The sequence below is a fragment of the Pseudophryne corroboree genome, chromosome 9 (assembly GCF_028390025.1).
Source record: "Pseudophryne corroboree isolate aPseCor3 chromosome 9, aPseCor3.hap2, whole genome shotgun sequence".
Taxonomy (NCBI): domain Eukaryota; kingdom Metazoa; phylum Chordata; class Amphibia; order Anura; family Myobatrachidae; genus Pseudophryne; species Pseudophryne corroboree.
This window is the reverse complement of record NC_086452.1, coordinates 2730745-2749706: the sequence shown is the minus strand read 5'-3', so window position 1 is coordinate 2749706 and position 18962 is coordinate 2730745. Positions and strand designations below refer to the sequence as shown.

General features: G+C 52.8%; 1 protein-coding gene across 1 annotated transcript in view; it reads right to left on the bottom strand.

Moving 5' to 3' along the window:
* The window catches only part of GPX7 (glutathione peroxidase 7), a 67180-nt gene extending 48450 nt beyond the window's left edge, over nt 1-18730 (bottom strand). Inside the window, exon 1 of the mRNA XM_063938679.1 lies at nt 18447-18730. Within this exon, the coding sequence (XP_063794749.1) occupies nt 18447-18581 (135 nt within the window). The 5' untranslated portion in view covers nt 18582-18730. The remainder of the gene's footprint in view (nt 1-18446) is intronic.
* Between the last annotated feature and the right edge of the window lie 232 nt (nt 18731-18962).

Sequence of the window (18962 nt, the reverse complement as noted above, 5' to 3'; positions counted from 1 at the left end):
GCCTCCCCCCCAGTAATGCCACGCACAGCCCGCCTCCCCCCCAGTAATGCCACACACAGCCCGCCTCCCCCCCAGTAATGCCACACACAGCCCGCCTCCTCCCCAGTAATGCCACACAGCCCGCCTCCTCCCCAGTAATGCCACACACAGCCCGCCTCCTCCCCAGTAATGCCACACACAGCCCGCCTCCCCCCCAGTAATGCCACACACAACCCGCCTCCTCCCCAGTAATGCCACACACAGCCCGCCTCCTCCCCAGTAATGCCACACACAGCCCGCCTCCTCCCCAGTAATGCCACACAGCCCGCCTCCCCCCCAGTAATGCCACACACAGCCCGCCTCCCCCCCAGTAATGCCACACACAGCCCGCCTCCTCCCACCCAGTAATGCCACACACAGCCCGCCTTCCACCCAGTAATGCCACACACAGCCCGCCTCCTCCCACCCAGTAATGCCACACACAGCCCGCCTCCCCCCCAGTAATGCCACACACAGCCCGCCTCCTCCCACCCAGTAATGCCACACACAGCCCGCCTCCTCCCACCCAGTAATGCCACACACAGCCCGCCTCCTCCCACCCAGTAATGCCACACACAGCCCGCCTCCCACCCAGTAAAGCCACACACAGCCCGCCTCCTCCCACCCAGTAATGCCACACACAGCCCGCCTCCCACCCAGTAATGCCACACACAGCCCGCCTCCCACCCAGTAAAGCCACACACAGCCCGCCTCCTCCCACCCAGTAATGCCACACACAGCCCGCCTCCTCCCCAGTAATGCCACACACAGCCCGCCTCCTCCCCAGTAATGCCACACACAGCCCGCCTCCTCCCCAGTAATGCCACACACAGCCCGCCTCCTCCCACCCAGTAATGCCACACACAGCCCGCCTCCTCCCACCCAGTAATACCACACACAGCCCGCCTCCTCCCCCAGTAATGCCACACACAGCCTCTCCCCAGTAATGCCACACAGCCCGCCTTCCCCCCAGTAATGCCACACACAGCCCGCCTCCTCCCCAGTAATGCCACACACAGCCCGCCTCCTCCCCAGTAATGCCACACACAGCCCGCCTCCTCCCCAGTAATGCCACACACAGCCCGCCTCCTCCCCAGTAATGCCACACACAGCCCGCCTCCTCCCCAGTAATGCCACACACAGCCCGCCTCCTCCCCAGTAATGTCACACACTGCCCGCCTCCTCCCCAGTAATGCCACACACTGCCCGCCTCCTCCCCAGTAATGCCACACACAGCCCGCCTCCTCCCCAGTAATGTCACACACACTGCCCGCCTCCCCCCCAGTAATGCCACACACAGCCCGCCTCCCACCCAGTAATGCCACACACAGCCCGCCTCCTCCCACCCAGTAATGCCACACACAGCCCGCCTCCTCCCCAGTAATGCCACACACAGCCCGCCTCCTCCCACCCAGTAATGCCACACACAGCCTCTCCCCAGTAATGCCACACACAGCCCGCCTCCTCCCACCCAGTAATGCCACACACAGCCCGCCTCCTCCCCAGTAATGCCACACACAGCCCGCCTCCTCCCACCCAGTAATGTCACACACAGCCCGCCTCCTCCCCCAGTAATGCCACACACAGCCCGCCTCCTCCCACCCAGTAATGCCACACACAGCCCGCCTCCTCCCCAGTAATGCCACACACAGCCCGCCTCCTCCCACCCAGTAATGTCACACACTGCCCGCCTCCTCCCCAGTAATGTCACACACACTGCCCGCCTCCCCCCCAGTAATGTCACACACACTGCCCGCCTCCTCCCCAGTAATGCCACACACAGCCCGCCTCCCCCCCCAGTAATGTCACACACTGCCCGCCTCCCCCCCAGTAATGCCACACAGTAGGTCCGTCCGCCGTCCCGGAGCGTCTCCAAACTCCAGGCCCCGGCTTCACACGAGGAGGAGGGCCGCAATCCGCAGAGACAGCCGGAGCTGTCTACCAACTCCGTGGCACTCTCCCACAAAGACAGAAACAGCAGGTGAGGTGATGGGGCCCAGAAGCAGGGGAAAGGAGGGCACAGAGAGGGATAAAGGGGGCTTTTTTTTAATCTTGCAGGCTGGAGCCCCTGTGAAATACAGCTTCTGCAGTTGCCAGCCAGGCCACGCCCCCACGTGTGCATGTATGTAATGAAGTTATACGGTCACGTGTGTGTGTGTTTTGTTTTTATTTAGGTATTTTTTTGTAGTAGAATTAACAGGTACCAGCGGGCCCGTTTTTCCCCCACATGCTGGTACTTGTGGTTCTCCAAGTACCAGCTAGTGGGGGAGGCTTGCTGGGACTTGTAGTTCTGCTACAAAAAACAATATATATTTATTTATTTTTACGCAAAAGGCTATCAGCCCCCCATCCGCCGCCCTTGGATGGGGGGGGGGGGGGGACAGCTTCGGGCTTCACCCCTGGCCCTTGGGTGGCTGGAGGGGGGACCCCTTGATTTAAGGGGTTCCCACTCCTCCAGGGTACCCCGGCCAGGGGTGACTAGTTGGGGATTTAATGCCTGGGCCGCAGGGACCTATATAAAAATGTCCCCCGGCTGCGACATTATCTCTCTGACTAGTGGAGCCCGGTGCTGGTGGTAAAAATACGGGGGACCCCTACGTCTTTTGTCCCCCGTATTTTTTGCACCAGGACCAGGTGCAGAGCCCGGTGCTGGTTGTTAAAATATGGGGGATCCCCTGTCAATTTCCCCCCCATATGTTTACAACCAGGACCGGCTCAAAGAGCCCGAGGCTGGTTATGCTTAGGAGGGGGGCCCCACGCAATTTTTTTCTGGATTTTTAACACTTTAAACACTTTTTTTTTTTTTTTTTTTAGGTACACAATGAAGCCCTGCACGGATCTCACAGATCCGGCCGGGATTCATTGTGTTAATGTCAGCAGTGTTTTACTAATCACTCCCGTAAAACACTGGGAGAACTTACTAATGACATCGACATTGGAAAACACGGAAATGCAGAATACGACAGCATAGTAAAGGAGGTGTAAAAAATTCAAAAAGTTGCAAATTCACACATTCGATGTCATTCATGTTTAATCTCCCTCCAAATCCCGACAATTACGAATCTTAGTAAATATACCCCCCTGTGTGCATTACTAACACACACACACAAAGTATCAAATATAATACTCAACTCTACATCACACGTTACATTGAGTCAGTACCATGTGTGCAATACTAACACAGACACACACACACACACACACACACACACAGCTTCCCATCCTGAGGGCGACTGCAGCAAAACATTCTCTCACTGTCACAGTAACAATTCTACATCACACGTTACACTGAGTCAGGACCATGTGTGCATTAGTACTACACAGACACACACACACACACACACACACACACACACACACACACACACACAGCCCCTCAGCTGCTGCTCTCCCCTCCTCCGCTGCATGCCACGTCCACAACCCCTCTGGCAGGAGCAGACACAGGGAGGGGGGGGCTCATTCCGCTGCTGTAACCCTGTGACCCAGAGACGGGCGCAGACAGGAGTAGAGCAGAATGACGCCGCGCTCTGTTCAGATTTAAATGATAAAAGCGGATTTCAAATAGACACATATAACAATAACAATGTAATAAAAATAAGAATTTACTTACCGATAATTCTATTTCTCAAAGTCCGTAGTGGATGCTGGGGACTCCGAAAGGACCATGGGGAATAGCGGCTCCGCAGGAGACTGGGCACAAAGTAAAAGCTTTAGGACTAGCTGGTGTGCACTGGCTCCTCCCCCTATGACCCTCCTCCAAGCCTCAGTTAGGATACTGTGCCCGGACGAGCGTACACAATAAGGAAGGATTTTAAATCCCGGGTAAGACTCATACCAGCCACACCAATCACACCGTACAACTTGTGATCTGAACCCAGTTAACAGCATGATAACAGCGGAGCCTCTGAAAAGATGGCTCACAACAATAATAACCCGATTTTTGTAACAATAACTATGTACAAGTATTGCAGACAATCCGCACTTGGGATGGGCGCCCAGCATCCACTACGGACTACGAGAAATAGAATTATCGGTAAGTAAATTCTTATTTTCTCTAACGTCCTAGTGGATGCTGGGAACTCCGTAAGGACCATGGGGATTATACCAAAGCTCCCAAACGGGCGGGAGAGTGCGGATGACTCTGCAGCACCGAATGAGAGAACTCCAGGTCCTCCTCAGCCAGGGTATCAAATTTGTAGAATTTAGCAAACGTGTTTGCCCCTGACCAAGTAGCAGCTCGGCAAAGTTGTAAAGCCGAGACCCCTCGGGCAGCCGCCCAAGATGAGCCCACTTTCCGTGTGGAATGGGCTTTTACAGATTTTGGCTGTGGCAGGCCTGCCACAGAATGTGCAAGCTGAATTGTACTGCAAATCCAACGAGCAATCGTCTGCTTAGAAGCAGGAGCACCCAGCTTGTTGGGTGCATACAGGATAAACAGCGAATCAGATTTTCTGACTCCAGCCGTCCTGGAAACATATTTTCAGGGCCCTGACTACGTCCAGCAACTTGGAATCCTCCAAGTCCCTAGTAGCCGCAGGCACCACAATAGGCTGGTTTAAGTGAAATGCTGAAACCACCTTAGGAAGAAATTGAGGACGAGTCCTCAATTCTGCCCTGTCCGTATGAAAAATTAGGTAAGGGCTTTTATAGGATAAAGCCGCCAATTCTGAGACACGCCTGGCTGAAGCCAGGGCTAACAGCATTACCACTTTCCATGTGAGATATTTTAAGTCCACAGTGGTGAGTGGTTCAAACCAATGTGATTTTAGGAATCCCAAAACTACATTGAGATCCCAAGGTGCCACTGGAGGCACAAAAGGAGGCTGTATATGCAGTACTCCCTTGACAAACGTCTGAACTTCAGGAACAGAAGCCAGTTCTTTTTGGAAGAATATTGACAGGGCCGAAATTTGAACCTTAATGGACCCTAATTTGAGGCCCATAGACAGTCCTGTTTGCAGGAAATGCAGGAAACGACCCAGTTGAAATTCCTCTGTAGGGGCCTTCCTGGCCTCGCACCACGCAACATATTTACACCAAATACGGTGATAATGTTGTATGGTTACATCCTTCCTGGCTTTGATCAGGGTAGGGATGACTTCATCCGGAATGCCTTTTTCCTTCAGGATCCGGCGTTCAACCGCCATGCCGTCGACGCAGCCGCGGTAAGTCTTGGAACAGACATGGTCCCTGCTGGAGCAGGTCCTTTCTTAGAGGTAGAGGCCACGGGTCTTCTGTGAGCATCTCTTGAATTTCCGGGTACCAAGTCCTTCTTGGCCAATCCGGAGCCACGAGTATAGTCTTTACTCCTCTCCTTCTTATGATTCTCAGTACTTTTGGTATGAGAGGAAGAGGAGGGAACACATACACTGACTGGTACACCCACGGTGTTACCAGAGCGTCCACAGCTATTGCCTGAGGGTCCCTTGACCTGGCGCAATATCTGTCCAGTTTTTTGTTGAGGCGGGACGCCATCATGTCCACCTTTGGTTTTTCCCAACGGTTCACAATCATGTGGAAGACTTCTGGGTGAAGTCCCCACTCCCCCGGGTGAAGATCGTGTCTGCTGAGGAAGTCTGCTTCCCAGTTGTCCACTCCCGGAATGAACACTGCTGACAGTGCTATCACATGATTTTCCGCCCAGCGAAGAATCCTTGCAACTTCCGTCATTGCCCTCCTGCTTCTTGTGCCGCCCTGTCTGTTTACGTGGGCGACTGCCGTGATGTTGTCCGACTGGATCAACACCGGCTGACCCTGAAGCAGAGGTCTTGCCTGACTTAGGGCATTGTAAATGGCCCTTAGTTCCAGGATATTTATGTGAAGTGACGTTTCCATGCTTGACCACAAGCCCTGGAAATTTCTTCCCTGTGTGACTGCTCCCCAGCCTCTCAGGCTGGCATCCGTGGTCACCAGGACCCAATCCTGAATGCCGAATCTGCGGCCCTCTAGGAGATGAGCACTCTGTATGTTATGAGCCACGGCTGTGGCTCATTCCTGTTTTGCAGTTTTGTTTTGTATTTCATGTTATACTTCTGTTTATGTTCCCCGTAGGTGTCATGGGGTGCTCGGAGCTCACCCTTAAGGAGGGGATACTGTTATGAACCACAGGTAGTGGTTCATTCCTATTTTATGTTTATAAAGTTGTCTTGCATGCCAGGATTTCCTGTTGCTCTGTTTTAGAATACTCTTGTCTGCTGCCGCTGGTGAGTCTGTGTAATTGCAGCTTGTTCCCTTGTGTTCAGCCTCACCTGGCTGCTAATTGCATCTGGTCAGTTGGAATCATGCAACAAGGCAGCTGCATGGGATTACTAATTAGGCCTCTCTGTTATATGCTGGCTGTTTGCAATTCACAGATGCTGGTGATATTTCCTGGGTTTTCAGTTTGCTTGAGTTCTGAGCTTGGTTCCTGCTAGTTCCTGAGCTTCCTGTGTCGATTCCTGTGTCAGTCCCTGTGTCGATTCCTATGTCTGATCCCGTGTCCTGCCGTGAGGCGTTCCTGTCCTGAGGTCCAGTACCTTTGCCTGTGCAAGTTTCTGGCTTCTTGGTGTCCACCGGTCTGTCGTTTGGGATTCTGCCTGTCCTCCAGTTCTGAGAGTCTGTGTCAGCAGCATTGGGAGTTCCTGTCCGTTTGCCAGTATTCGTACCGGTTCCGTGAGTAGCGGCACGGCCGCGTCCGTTGGCTTAGGCCGCTGTATTCCCTTATTATTTCTGTCACTGGTGTTTTGCAGAGGGTTCTGCTTATGCTGTCACCGCCGGTACACAAAAGTATAGTCGGCGTGTGGTCAGCATTTCCTTTGTTGTTCTTTTCCTTTGGCGGCAAGCCGCACATACTTTGGCTTTAGGTTTGTTAGTAGCCCCTGGCCTTGTTGTTTAGTTAGAGGGCCCCTTGTTATCACCCTGTCTCGGTTCACTCTTTGTCTCTCATTAAGACCTGAGGGGGCATCGAAGTTGGGCAGACGTAATCCGCCCTTCAAACGCGGCTGCCATGGGCTCAAGCAACCATAGTCTCGCAAGAGTGTACTGACAGCACGGGTGAGACAACGGAGATAGGGCGCCAGGGGCTATTCCCTTTCCATTCCCCTTTCCCAGCATTACGTCCTGGTGCTCTGGACTCGCTTCATAACATCTCCCTTGTTCTGAGCACCAGGAACCTAACACTGTAACCACCACAGGAGAGACACCCTTGTCCTTGGAGACAGGGTTATCCGCTGATGCATTTGAAGATGCGATCCGGACCATTTTTCCAGCAGATCCCACTGAAAAGTTCTTGCGTGGAATCTGCCGAATGGAATCGCTTCGTAAGAAGCCACCATCTTTCCCAGGACCCTTGTGCATTGATGTACTGACACTTGGCCTGGTCTTAGGAGGTTCCTGACTAGGTCGGATAACTCCCTGGCTTTCTCCTCCGGGAGAAACACCTTTTTCTGTACTGTGTCCAGAATCATCCCTAGGAACAGCAGACGTGTCGTCGGAATCAGCTGTGATTTTGGAATATTTAGAATCCATCCGTGCTGTCGTAGTACTACTTGAGATAGTGCTACTCCGACCTCTAACTGTTCTCTGGACCTTGCCCTTATCAGGAGATCGTCCAAGTAAGGGATAATTAAGACGCCTTTTCTTCGAAGAAGAATCATCATTTCGGCCATTACCTTGGTAAAGACCCGGGGTGCCGTGGACAATCCAAACGGCAGCGTCTGAAACGGATAGTGACAGTTCTGTACCACAAACCTGAGGTACCCTTGGTGAGAAGGGCAAATTGGGACATGGAGGTAAGCATCCTTGATGTCCAGAGACACCATATAGTCCCCTTCTTCCAGGTTCGCTATCACTGCTCTGAGTGACTCCATCTTGAACTTGAACCTTTTTATGTAAGTGTTCAAGGATTTCAGATTTAAAATGGGTCTCACCGAGCCGTCCGGCTTCGGTACCACAAACAGTGTGGAATAATACCCCTTTCCCTGTTGTAGGAGGGGTACCTTGATTATCACCTGCTGGGAATACAGCTTGTGAATAGCTTCCAATACCGCCTCCCTGTCGGAGGGAGACGTTGGTAAAGCAGACTTCAGGAACCGGCGAGGGGGAGACGTCTCGAATTCCAATTTGTACCCCTGAGATACTACCTGCAGGATCCAGGGGTCCACTTGCGAGTGTGCCCACTGCGCGCTGAAATTCTTGAGACGGGCCCCCACCGTGCCTGAGTCCGCTTGTAAGGCCCCAGCGTCATGCTGAGGACTTGGCAGAAGCGGGTGAGTGCTTCTGTTCGTGGGAAGAGGCTGTTTGCTGCAGTCTTTTTCCCCTCCCTCTGCCCCGGGGCAGATATGAGTGGCCTTTTGCCCGCTTGCCCTTATGGGGACGAAAGGACTGAGCCTGAAAAGACGGTATCTTTTTCTGCTGCGAGGTGACTTGGGGTAAAAAGGTGGATTTTCCAGCCGTTGCCGTGGCCACCAGGTCCGATAGACCGACCCCAAATAACTCCTCCCCTTTATACGGCAATACTTCCATATGCCGTTTGGAATCCGCATCCCCTGACCACTGTCGCGTCCATAATCCTCTTCTGGCAGAAATGGACATCGCACTTACTCTTGATGCCAGAGTGCAAATATCCCTCTGTGCATCTCGCATATATAGAAATGCATCCTTTAAATGCTCTATAGTCAATAATATATTGTCCCTGTCCAGGGTATCAATATTTTCAGTCAGGGAATCCGACCAAGCCACCCCAGCACTGCACATCCAGGCTGAGGCGATTGCTGGTCGCAGTATAATACCAGTATGTGTGTATATACTTTTAAGGATATTTTCCAGCTTCCTATCAGCTGGTTCCTTGAGGGCGGCCGTTATCAGGGGACGGTAACGCCACTTGTTTTGATAAGCGTGTGAGCGCCTTATCTACGCTAGGGGGTGTTTCCCAACGCGCCCTAACCTCTGGCGGGAAAGGGTATAATGCCAATAATTTATTAGAAATCAGCAGTTTTTTATAGGGGGAAACCCACGCTTCATCACACACCTCATTTAATTTATCTGATTCAGGAAAAACTACGGGTAGTTTTTTCACACCCCACATAATACCCTTTTTTGTGGTACTTGTAGTATCAGAAATGTTCAAAACCTCCTTCATTGCCGTGATCATGTAACGTGTGGCCCTACTGGAAAATACGTTTGTTTTCTCACCGTCGACACTGGAGTCAGTGTCCGTGTCAGTGTCTGTATCGACCTGAGGTAACGGGCATTTTATAGCCCCTGACGGTGTTTGAGACGCCTGTACAGGTATTAACTGATTTGCCGGCTGTCTCATGTCGTCAACAGTCTTTTGTAAAGTGCCGACACTATCACGTAATTCTTTCCATAAGACCATCCAGTCAGGTGTCAACTCCCTAGGGGGTGACATCACTAACACAGGCAATTGCTCCGCCTCCACACCATTTTCCTCCTCATACATGTCGACACAGCGTACCGACACACAGCACACACACAGGGAATGCTCTGATAGAGGACAGGACCCCACTAGCCCTTTGGGGAGACAGAGGGAGAGTTTGCCAGCACACACCAGAGCGCTATATATATATATATATATATACAGGGATAACCTTATATAAGTGTTTTTCCCTAATATAGCTGCTGTATATATTAATATGCCAATTTAGTGCCCCCCCTCTCTTGTTTTACCCTGTTTCTGTTGTGCAGGACTGCAGGGGAGAGTCAGGGAGCCTTCCTCCAACGGAGCTGTGAGGAAAAAATGGCGCTTGTGTGCTGAGGAGATAGGCTCCGCCCCTTTTTCGGCGGCCTTTCTCCCGCTTTTTTGTGGAAAACTGGCAGGGGTTAAATACATCCATATAGCCCAGGAGCTATATGTGATGTATTTTTAGCCATTTAAGGTATTTTCATTGCGTCCCAGGGCGCCCCCCCCCAGCGCCCTGCACCCTCAGTGACCGGAGTGTGAAGTGTGCTGAGAGCAATGGCGCACAGCTGCGGTGCTGTGCGCTACCTTATTGAAGACAGGACGTCTTCTGCCGCCGATTTTTCCGGACCTCTTCTGCTCTTCTGGCTCTGTAAGGGGGCCGGCGGCGCGGCTCCGGGACCCATCCAAGCTGGGCCTGTGATCGTCCCTCTGGAGCTAATGTCCAGTAGCCTAAGAAGCCCAATCCACTCTGCACGCAGGTGAGTTCGCTTCTTCTCCCCTTAGTCCCTCGATGCAGTGAGCCTGTTGCCAGCAGGTCTCACTGAAAATAAAAAAACCTATTTAAACTTTTACTCTAAGCAGCTCAGGAGAGCCACCTAGATTGCACCCTTCTCGTTCGGGCACAAAATCTTAACTGAGGCTTGGAGGAGGGTCATAGGGGGAGGAGCCAGTGCACACCAGCTAGTCCTAAAGCTTTTACTTTGTGCCCAGTCTCCTGCGGAGCCGCTATTCCCCATGGTCCTTTCGGAGTCCCCAGCATCCACTAGGACGTTAGAGAAAAATGATGAATGCCTAGATCACAGGTTCTCAAACTCGGTCCTCAGGACCCCACACGGTGCATGTTTTGCAGTTCTCCTCACAGAATCGCAAGTGAAATAATTAGCTCCACCTGTGGACCTTTTAAAATGTGTCAGTGAGTAATTAATACACCTGTGCACTTGCTGGGTGACCTGCAAAACATGCACTGTGTGGGGTCCTGAGGACCGAGTTTGAGAACCACTGGCCTAGATAATACATTATATAACATGGATTCATGTGCAGTATAAAGAGGTATATACTGTATTACCCTGCGTAATGGGTCAGGAAGTATATCATTAATCCCATTTGGTTGGTGGGTTCCTCAAGGAATACGGTGTCGGTAATGTGTCAGAATCCTCTCTGAGACTCTTCTGGTAAATAGGGAAATGGCGTGGGCTGGTTAGGATCCAAATAGATGCAACATCCTGACCAATCAGAAACAGCTGACGCGTTCCGCTGCGTATATCCTGCAGCTTCTTCATTACAGACACCGTATTGCATGAGGAACCACCAACCAAACGGGACAATTCCCAGCCGTTATTCCCTGTAACGATACGCTACTGACCGCACTCTCCACAAGAGACTCGCGCTGCATTGCACTTTTGAAACTTACTCTTGTACCGACTCAATTGTATACTTCCTGACACATTACGCAGGGTAATACAGTATATACCTTTTTATATTGCACATGAATCCATGTTATATAATGTTTATGTATACGGCATGTTTTATTACATTGTTATTTTTACATGTACCCATTTTAAATCAGCTATTATGGTGTAAATCTAGAGAGCGCAGTGTCATTCTGCTCTACCCTCTATGTATGTGGCAGCGTCATTCTGCTCTACCCTCTATGTATGTGGCAGCGTCATTCTGCTCTACCCTCTATGTATGTGGCAGCGTCATTCTGCTCTAGGCTCTATGTATGTGGCAGCGTCATTCTGCTCTACCCTCTATGTATGTGGCAGCGTCATTCTGCTCTACCCTCTATGTATGTGGCAGCGTCATTCTGCTCTAGGCTCTATGTATGTGGCAGCGTCATTCTGCTCTACCCTCTATGTATGTGGCAGCGTCATTCTGCTCTAGGCTCTATGTATGTGGCAGCGTCATTCTGCTCTACGCTCTATGTATGTGGCAGCGTCATTCTGCTCTAAGCTCTATGTATGTGGCAGCGTCATTCTGCTCTATATGTGGCAGCGTCATTCTGCTCTACCCTCTATGCATGTGGCAGCGTCATTCTGCTCTAGCTCTATGTATGTGGCAGCGTCATTCTGCTCTACCCTCTATGTATGTGGCAGCGTCATTCTGCTCTACCCTCTATGTATGTGGCAGCGTCATTCTGCTCTACCCTCTATGTATGTGGCAGCGTAATTCTGCTCTACCCTCTATGTATGTGGCAGCGTAATTCTGCTCTACCCTCTATGTATGTGGCAGCGTCATTCTGCTCTACCCTCTATGTATGTGGCAGCATCATTCTGCTCTACCCTCTATGTATGTGGCAGCGTCATTCTGCTCTACCCTCTATGTATGTGGCAGCATCATTCTGCTCTATGTATGTGGCAGCGTCATTCTGCTCTACCCTCTATGTATGTGGCAGCGTCATTCTGCTCTACCCTCTATGTATGTGGCAGCGTCATTCTGCTCTAGGCTCTATGTATGTGGCAGCGTCATTCTGCTCTACGCTCTATGTATGTGGCAGCGTCATTCTGCTCTAAGCTCTATGTATGTGGCAGCGTCATTCTGCTCTATATGTGGCAGCGTCATTCTGCTCTACCCTCTATGCATGTGGCAGCGTCATTCTGCTCTAGCTCTATGTATGTGGCAGCGTCATTCTGCTCTACCCTCTATGTATGTGGCAGCGTCATTCTGCTCTACCCTCTATGTATGTGGCAGCGTCATTCTGCTCTACCCTCTATGTATGTGGCAGCGTAATTCTGCTCTACCCTCTATGTATGTGGCAGCGTAATTCTGCTCTACCCTCTATGTATGTGGCAGCGTCATTCTGCTCTACCCTCTATGTATGTGGCAGCATCATTCTGCTCTACCCTCTATGTATGTGGCAGCGTCATTCTGCTCTACCCTCTATGTATGTGGCAGCATCATTCTGCTCTATGTATGTGGCAGCGTCATTCTGCTCTACCCTCTATGTATGTGGCAGCGTCATTCTGCTCTAGGCTCTATGTATGTGGCAGCGTCATTCTGCTCTAGGCTCTATGTATGTGGCAGCGTCATTCTGCTCTAGGCTCTATGTATGTGGCAGCGTCATTCTGCTCTACCCTCTATGTATGTGGCAGCGTCATTCTGCTCTACCCTCTATGTATGTGGCAGCGTCATTCTGCTCTAAGCTCTATGTATGTGGCAGCGTCATTCTGCTCTAAGCTCTATGTATGTGGCAGCGTCATTCTGCTCTACCCTCTATGTATGTGGCAGCGTCATTCTGCTCTACCCTCTATGTATGTGGCAGCGTCATTCTGCTCTACCCTCTATGTATGTGGCAGCGTCATTCTGCTCTACCCTCTATGTATGTGGCAGCGTCATTCTGCTCTACCCTCTATGTATGTGGCAGCGTCATTCTGCTCTACCCTCTATGTATGTGGCAGCGTCATTCTGCTCTACCCTCTATGTATGTGGCAGCGTCATTCTGCTCTACCCTCTATGTATGTGGCAGCGTCATTCTGCTCTACCCTCTATGTATGTGGCAGCGTCATTCTGCTCTACCCTCTATGTATGTGGCAGCGTCATTCTGCTCTACCCTCTATGTATGTGGCAGCGTCATTCTGCTCTACCCTCTATGTATGTGGCAGCGTCATTCTGCTCTATGTATGTGGCAGCGTCATTCTGCTCTAGGCTCTATGTATGTGGCAGCGTCACTCTGCTCTACCCTCTATGTATGTGGCAGTGTCATTCTGCTCTACGCTCTATGTATGTGGCAGCGTCATTCTGCTCTACCCTCTATGTATGTGGCAGCGTCATTCTGCTCTAAGCTCTATGTATGTGGCAGCGTCATTCTGCTCTACCGTCTATGTATGTGGCAGCGTCATTCTGCTCTACCATCTATATATGTGGCAGCGTCATTCTGCTCTAGGCTCTATGTATGTGGCAGCGTCATTCTGCTCTAGGCACGTGGCAGCGTCATTCTGCTCTACCCTCTATGTATGTGGCAGCGTCATTCTGCTCTACCCTCTATGCATGTGGCAGCGTCATTCTGCTCTACCCTCTATGCATGTGGCAGCGTCATTCTGCTCTAGCTCTATGTATGTGGCAGCGTCATTCTGCTCTACCCTCTATGTATGTGGCAGCGTCATTCTGCTCTACCCTCTATGCATGTGGCAGCGTCATTCTGCTCTAGCTCTATGTATGTGGCAGCGTCATTCTGCTCTACCCTCTATGTATGTGGCAGCGTCATTCTGCTCTAGGCTCTATGTATGTGGCAGCGTCATTCTGCTCTAGCTCTATGTATGTGGCAGCGTCATTCTGCTCTACCCTCTATGTATGTGGCAGCGTCATTCTGCTCTAGGCTCTATGTATGTGGCAGCGTCATTCTGCTCTAGGCTCTATGTATGTGGCAGCGTCATTCTGCTCTAGGCTCTATGTATGTGGCAGCGTCATTCTGCTCTAAGCTCTATGTATGTGGCAGCGTCATTCTGCTCTAAGCTCTATGTATGTGGCAGTGTCATTCTGCTCTACCCTCTATGTATGTGGCAGCGTCATTCTGCTCTACCCTCTATGTATGTGGCAGCGTCATTCTGCTCTACCCTCTATGTATGCGGCAGCATCATTCTGCTCTACGCTTTATGTATGTGGCAGCGTCATTCTGCTCTAAGCTCTATGTATGTGGCAGCGTCATTCTGCTCTACCCTCTATGTATGTGGCAGCGTCATTCTGCTCTACCCTCTATGTATGTGGCAGCGTCATTCTGCTCTACCCTCTATGTATGTGGCAGCGTCATTCTGCTCTACGTATGTGGCAGCGTCATTCTGCTCTACGTATGTGGCAGCGTCATTCTGCTCTAAGCTCTATGTATGTGGCAGCATAATTCTGCTCTACGCTCTATGTATGTGGCAGCGTCATTCTGCTCTACGCTTTATGTATGTGGCAGCGTGATTCTGCTCTAAGCTCTATGTATGTGGCAGCGTCATTCTGCTCTACCCTCTATGTATGTGGCAGCGTCATTCTGCTCTACCCTCTATGTATGTGGCAGCGTCATTCTGCTCTACGTATGTGGCAGCGTCATTCTGCTCTAAGCTCTATGTATGTGGCAGCGTCATTCTGCTCTACCGTCTATGTATGTGGCAGCGTCATTCTGCTCTACCCTCTATGTATGTGGCAGCGTCATTCTGCTCTACCCTCTATGTATGTGGCAGCGTCATTCTGCTCTACCCTCTATGTATGTGGCAGCGTCATTCTGCTCTACCCTCTATGTATGTGGCAGCGTCATTCTGCTCTAAGCTCTATGTATGTGGCAGCGTCATTCTGCTCTAAGCTCTATGTATGTGGCAGCGTCATTCTGCTCTAGGCTCTATGTATGTGGCAGCGACTTCCCTCTAATCTTTGGCTGCGGTTTGGCAAAGGTTCCCATACATCTAGCGCCCGAATATACCTTGATATAACCTCTCTCAGGCAGAGCGGAGTGCAGCATCACAGCACCGCTGACAAAGTTATCCGGGGCACAGGGGCCTAGCATCACAGCACCGCTGACAAAGTTATCCGGGGCACAGGGGCCTAGCATCACAGCACCGCTGACACAGAGCTTAATCCGGGGCACAGGGGCCTAGCATCACAGCACCGCTGACACAGAGTAATCCGGGGCACAGGGGCCTAGCATCACAGCACCGCTGACACAGAGTAATCCGGGGCACAGGGCCCTAGCATCACAGCACCACTGACAGAGTAATCCGGGGCACAGGGGCCTAGCATCACAGCACCGCTGACACAGAGCATAATCCGGGGCACAGGGCCCTAGCATCACAGCACCACTGACACAGACCTTAATCCGGGGTACAGGGCCCTAGCATCACAGCACCACTGACAGAGTAATCCAGGGCACAGGGCCCTAGCATCACAGCACCACTGACACAGACCTTAATCCGGGGTACAGGGCCCTAGCATCACAGCACCACTGACACAGAGTAATCCGGGGTACAGGGCCCTAGCATCACAGCACCGCTGACACAGACCTTAATCCGGGGTACAGGGCCCTAGCATCACAGCACCACTGACACAGAGTAATCCACCAGCAGCCATTATAGAAGGGAGAGGAGTCTGCAATAAAGTGGCCAGGGGTTAGTTGTTAACTATCAGGTAGTTCTAACCGAGGATAGATACAAACATAAATGCAGCCACCAGTGATAGGGGTGTGCAGGTAGGTGTGCAGCCACCAGTGATAGGGGTGTGCAGGTAGGTGTGCAGCCACCAGTGACGTGGATCTGCAGGTAGGTGTGCAGCCACCAGTGATAGGAGTGTGCAGCCACCAGTGATGGGGATCTGCAGGTAGGTGTGCAGTTACCAGTGACAGGGATCTGCAGGTAGGTGTGCAGCCACCAGTGACAGGGGTGTGCAGGTAGGTGTGCAGTCACCAGTGATAGGGGTGTGCAGTCACCAGTGATAGGGGGTGTGCAGTCACCAGTGATAGGGGGTGTGCAGTCACCAGTGATAGGGGGTGTGCAGTCACCAGTGATAGGGGGTGTGCAGTCACCAGTGATAGGGGTGTGCAGGTAGGTGTGCAGTCACCAGTGATAGGGGTGTGCAGTCACCAGTGATAGGGGGTGTGCAGTCACCAGTGATAGGGGGTGTGCAGTCACCAGTGATAGGGGGTGTGCAGTCACCAGTGATAGGGGGTGTGCAGTCACCAGTGATAGGGGGTGTGCAGTCACCAGTGATAGGGGTGTGCAGGTAGGTGTGCAGTCACCAGTGATAGGGGTGTGCAGTCACCAGTGATAGGGGGTGTGCAGTCACCAGTGATAGGGGGTGTGCAGTCACCAGTGATAGGGGGTGTGCAGTCACCAGTGATAGGGGGTGTGCACTGCAGTCACCAGTGATAGGGGTGTGCAGGTAGGTGTGCAGCCGCCAGTGATAGGGGTGTGCAGGTAGGTGTGCAGTCACCAGTCATAGGGGTGTGCAGGTAGGTGTGCAGTCACCAGTGATAGGGGTGTGCAGGTAGGTGTGCAGTCACCAGTGATAGGGGTGTGCAGGTAGGTGTGCAGCCGCCAGTGATAGGGGTGTGCAGGTAGGTGTGCAGTCACCAGTCACAGGGGTGTGCAGGTAGGTGTTCACCAGTGATAGGGGGTGTGCAGTCACCAGTGATAGGGGGTGTGCAGTCACCAGTGATAGGGGGTGTGCAGTCACCAGTGATAGGGGGTGTGCAGTCACCAGTGATAGGGGGTGTGCAGTCACCAGTGATAGGGGGTGTGCAGTCACCAGTGATAGGGGTGTGCAGGTAGGTGTGCAGTCACCAGTGATAGGGGGTGTGCAGCCACCAGTGATAGGGGGTGTGCAGCCACCAGTGATAGGGGGTGTGCAGCCGCCAGTGATAGGGGTGTGCAGGTAGGTGTGCAGTCACCAGTCACAGGGGTGTGCAGGTAGGTGTTCACCAGTGATAGGGGGTGTGCAGTCACCAGTGATAGGGGGTGTGCAGTCACCAGTGATAGGGGGTGTGCAGTCACCAGTGATAGGGGGTGTGCAGTCACCAGTGATAGGGGGTGTGCAGTCACCAGTGATAGGGGGTGTGCAGTCACCAGTGATAGGGGGTGTGCAGTCACCAGTGATAGGGGTGTGCAGGTAGGTGTGCAGTCACCAGTGATAGGGGGTGTGCAGCCACCAGTGATAGGGGGTGTGCAGCCACCAGTGATAGGGGGTGTGCAGCCACCAGTGATAGGGGTGTGCAGGTAGGTGTGCAGTCACCAGTCATAGGGGTGTGCAGGTAGGTGTGCAGCCACCAGTGATAGGGGTGTGCAGGTAGGTGTGCAGCCACCAGTGATAGGGGTGTGCAGTCGCCAGTGATAGGGGTGTGCAGGTAGGTGTGCAGCCACCAGTGATAGGGGTGTGCAGGTAGGTGTGAGGTCACCAGTGATAGGGGTGTGCAGGTAGGTGTGCAGTCGCCAGTGATAGGGGTGTGCAGGTAGGTGTGCAGTCGCCAGTGATAGGGGTGTGCAGGTAGGTGTGCAGTCACCAGTCATAGGGGTGTGCAGGTAGGTGTGCAGCCACCAGTGATAGGGGTGTGCAGGTAGGTGTGCAGCCACCAGTGATAGGGGTGTGCAGTCGCCAGTGATAGGGGTGTGCAGGTAGGTGTGCAGTCGCCAGTGATAGGGGTGTGCAGGTAGGTGTGAGGTCACCAGTGATAGGGGTGTGCAGGTAGGTGTGCAGTCGCCAGTGATAGGGGTGTGCAGGTAGGTGTGCAGTCGCCAGTGAGTGATAGGGGTGTGCAGGTAGGTGTGCAGTCACCAGTCATAGGGGTGTGCAGGTAGGTGTGCAGTCACCAGCCATAGGGGTGTGCAGGTAGGTGTGCAGTCACCAGTCATAGGGGTGTGCAGGTAGGTGTGCAGTCGCCAGTGAGTGATAGGGGTGTGCAGGTAGGTGTGCAGTCACCAGTCATAGGGGTGTGCAGGTAGGTGTGCAGTCACCAGTCATAGGGGTGTGCAGGTAGGTGTGCAGTCGCCAGTGAGTGATAGGGGTGTGCAGGTAGGTGTGCAGTCACCAGTCATAGGGGTGTGCAGGTAGGTGTGCAGTCACCAGTCATAGGGGTGTGCAGGTAGGTGTGCAGTCACCAGTCATAGGGGTGTGCAGTCACCAGTGATAGGGGTGTGCAGGTAGGTGTGCAGTCACCAGTCATAGGGGTGTGCAGTCACCAGTGATAGGGGTGTGCAGGTAGGTAGGGGTGTGCAGGTAGGTAGGGATCTGCAGGTAGGTAGGGATCTGGGTAACACCGGGTGAGGTAAGTGAACCCCGGACTCACCGACCCCCGGTACTTCTCCAGAGTCACCAGCTTTCCCCGGATGTTCACCAGCTGGAAGGAGTAGAAGTCTCGGTCCTTCTGCAGCGCCGGAGCCGGGAGGAGGAGCAGCATGAGCGGCAGCAGCGCCGGGTACATGGCGGCGGTGTGTGTGTGTGTGGCCGGAGCGTCTTCCCGCAGATACAATGTATCCACATGTGAGGACACACCCCCTCACACCGGCGGCTGCTCCGGGGTCCTAACGCCGACTATTCATTCCTCTATCATCACAGAGCCGGGTCAGCGCCGGCCCGACCCACCCGCCAGCTGTATAAGGCGCCGCAGCTAGGGGGCGCCATGGAGAGAAACAGCGCCGCGGGGGGAGGGGAGCAACCACAGGAAGAGGGAAGTGTGGGGAGGAGCAGCCATGGGAGGAGGGGCAGTGTGGGGGCGGAGCAGCCACTGGAGGAGGGGGGAGTGTGGGGGAGGAGCAGCCAGTGGGGAGGGTCAGTGTGGGGGAGGAGCAACCACGGGAGGAGG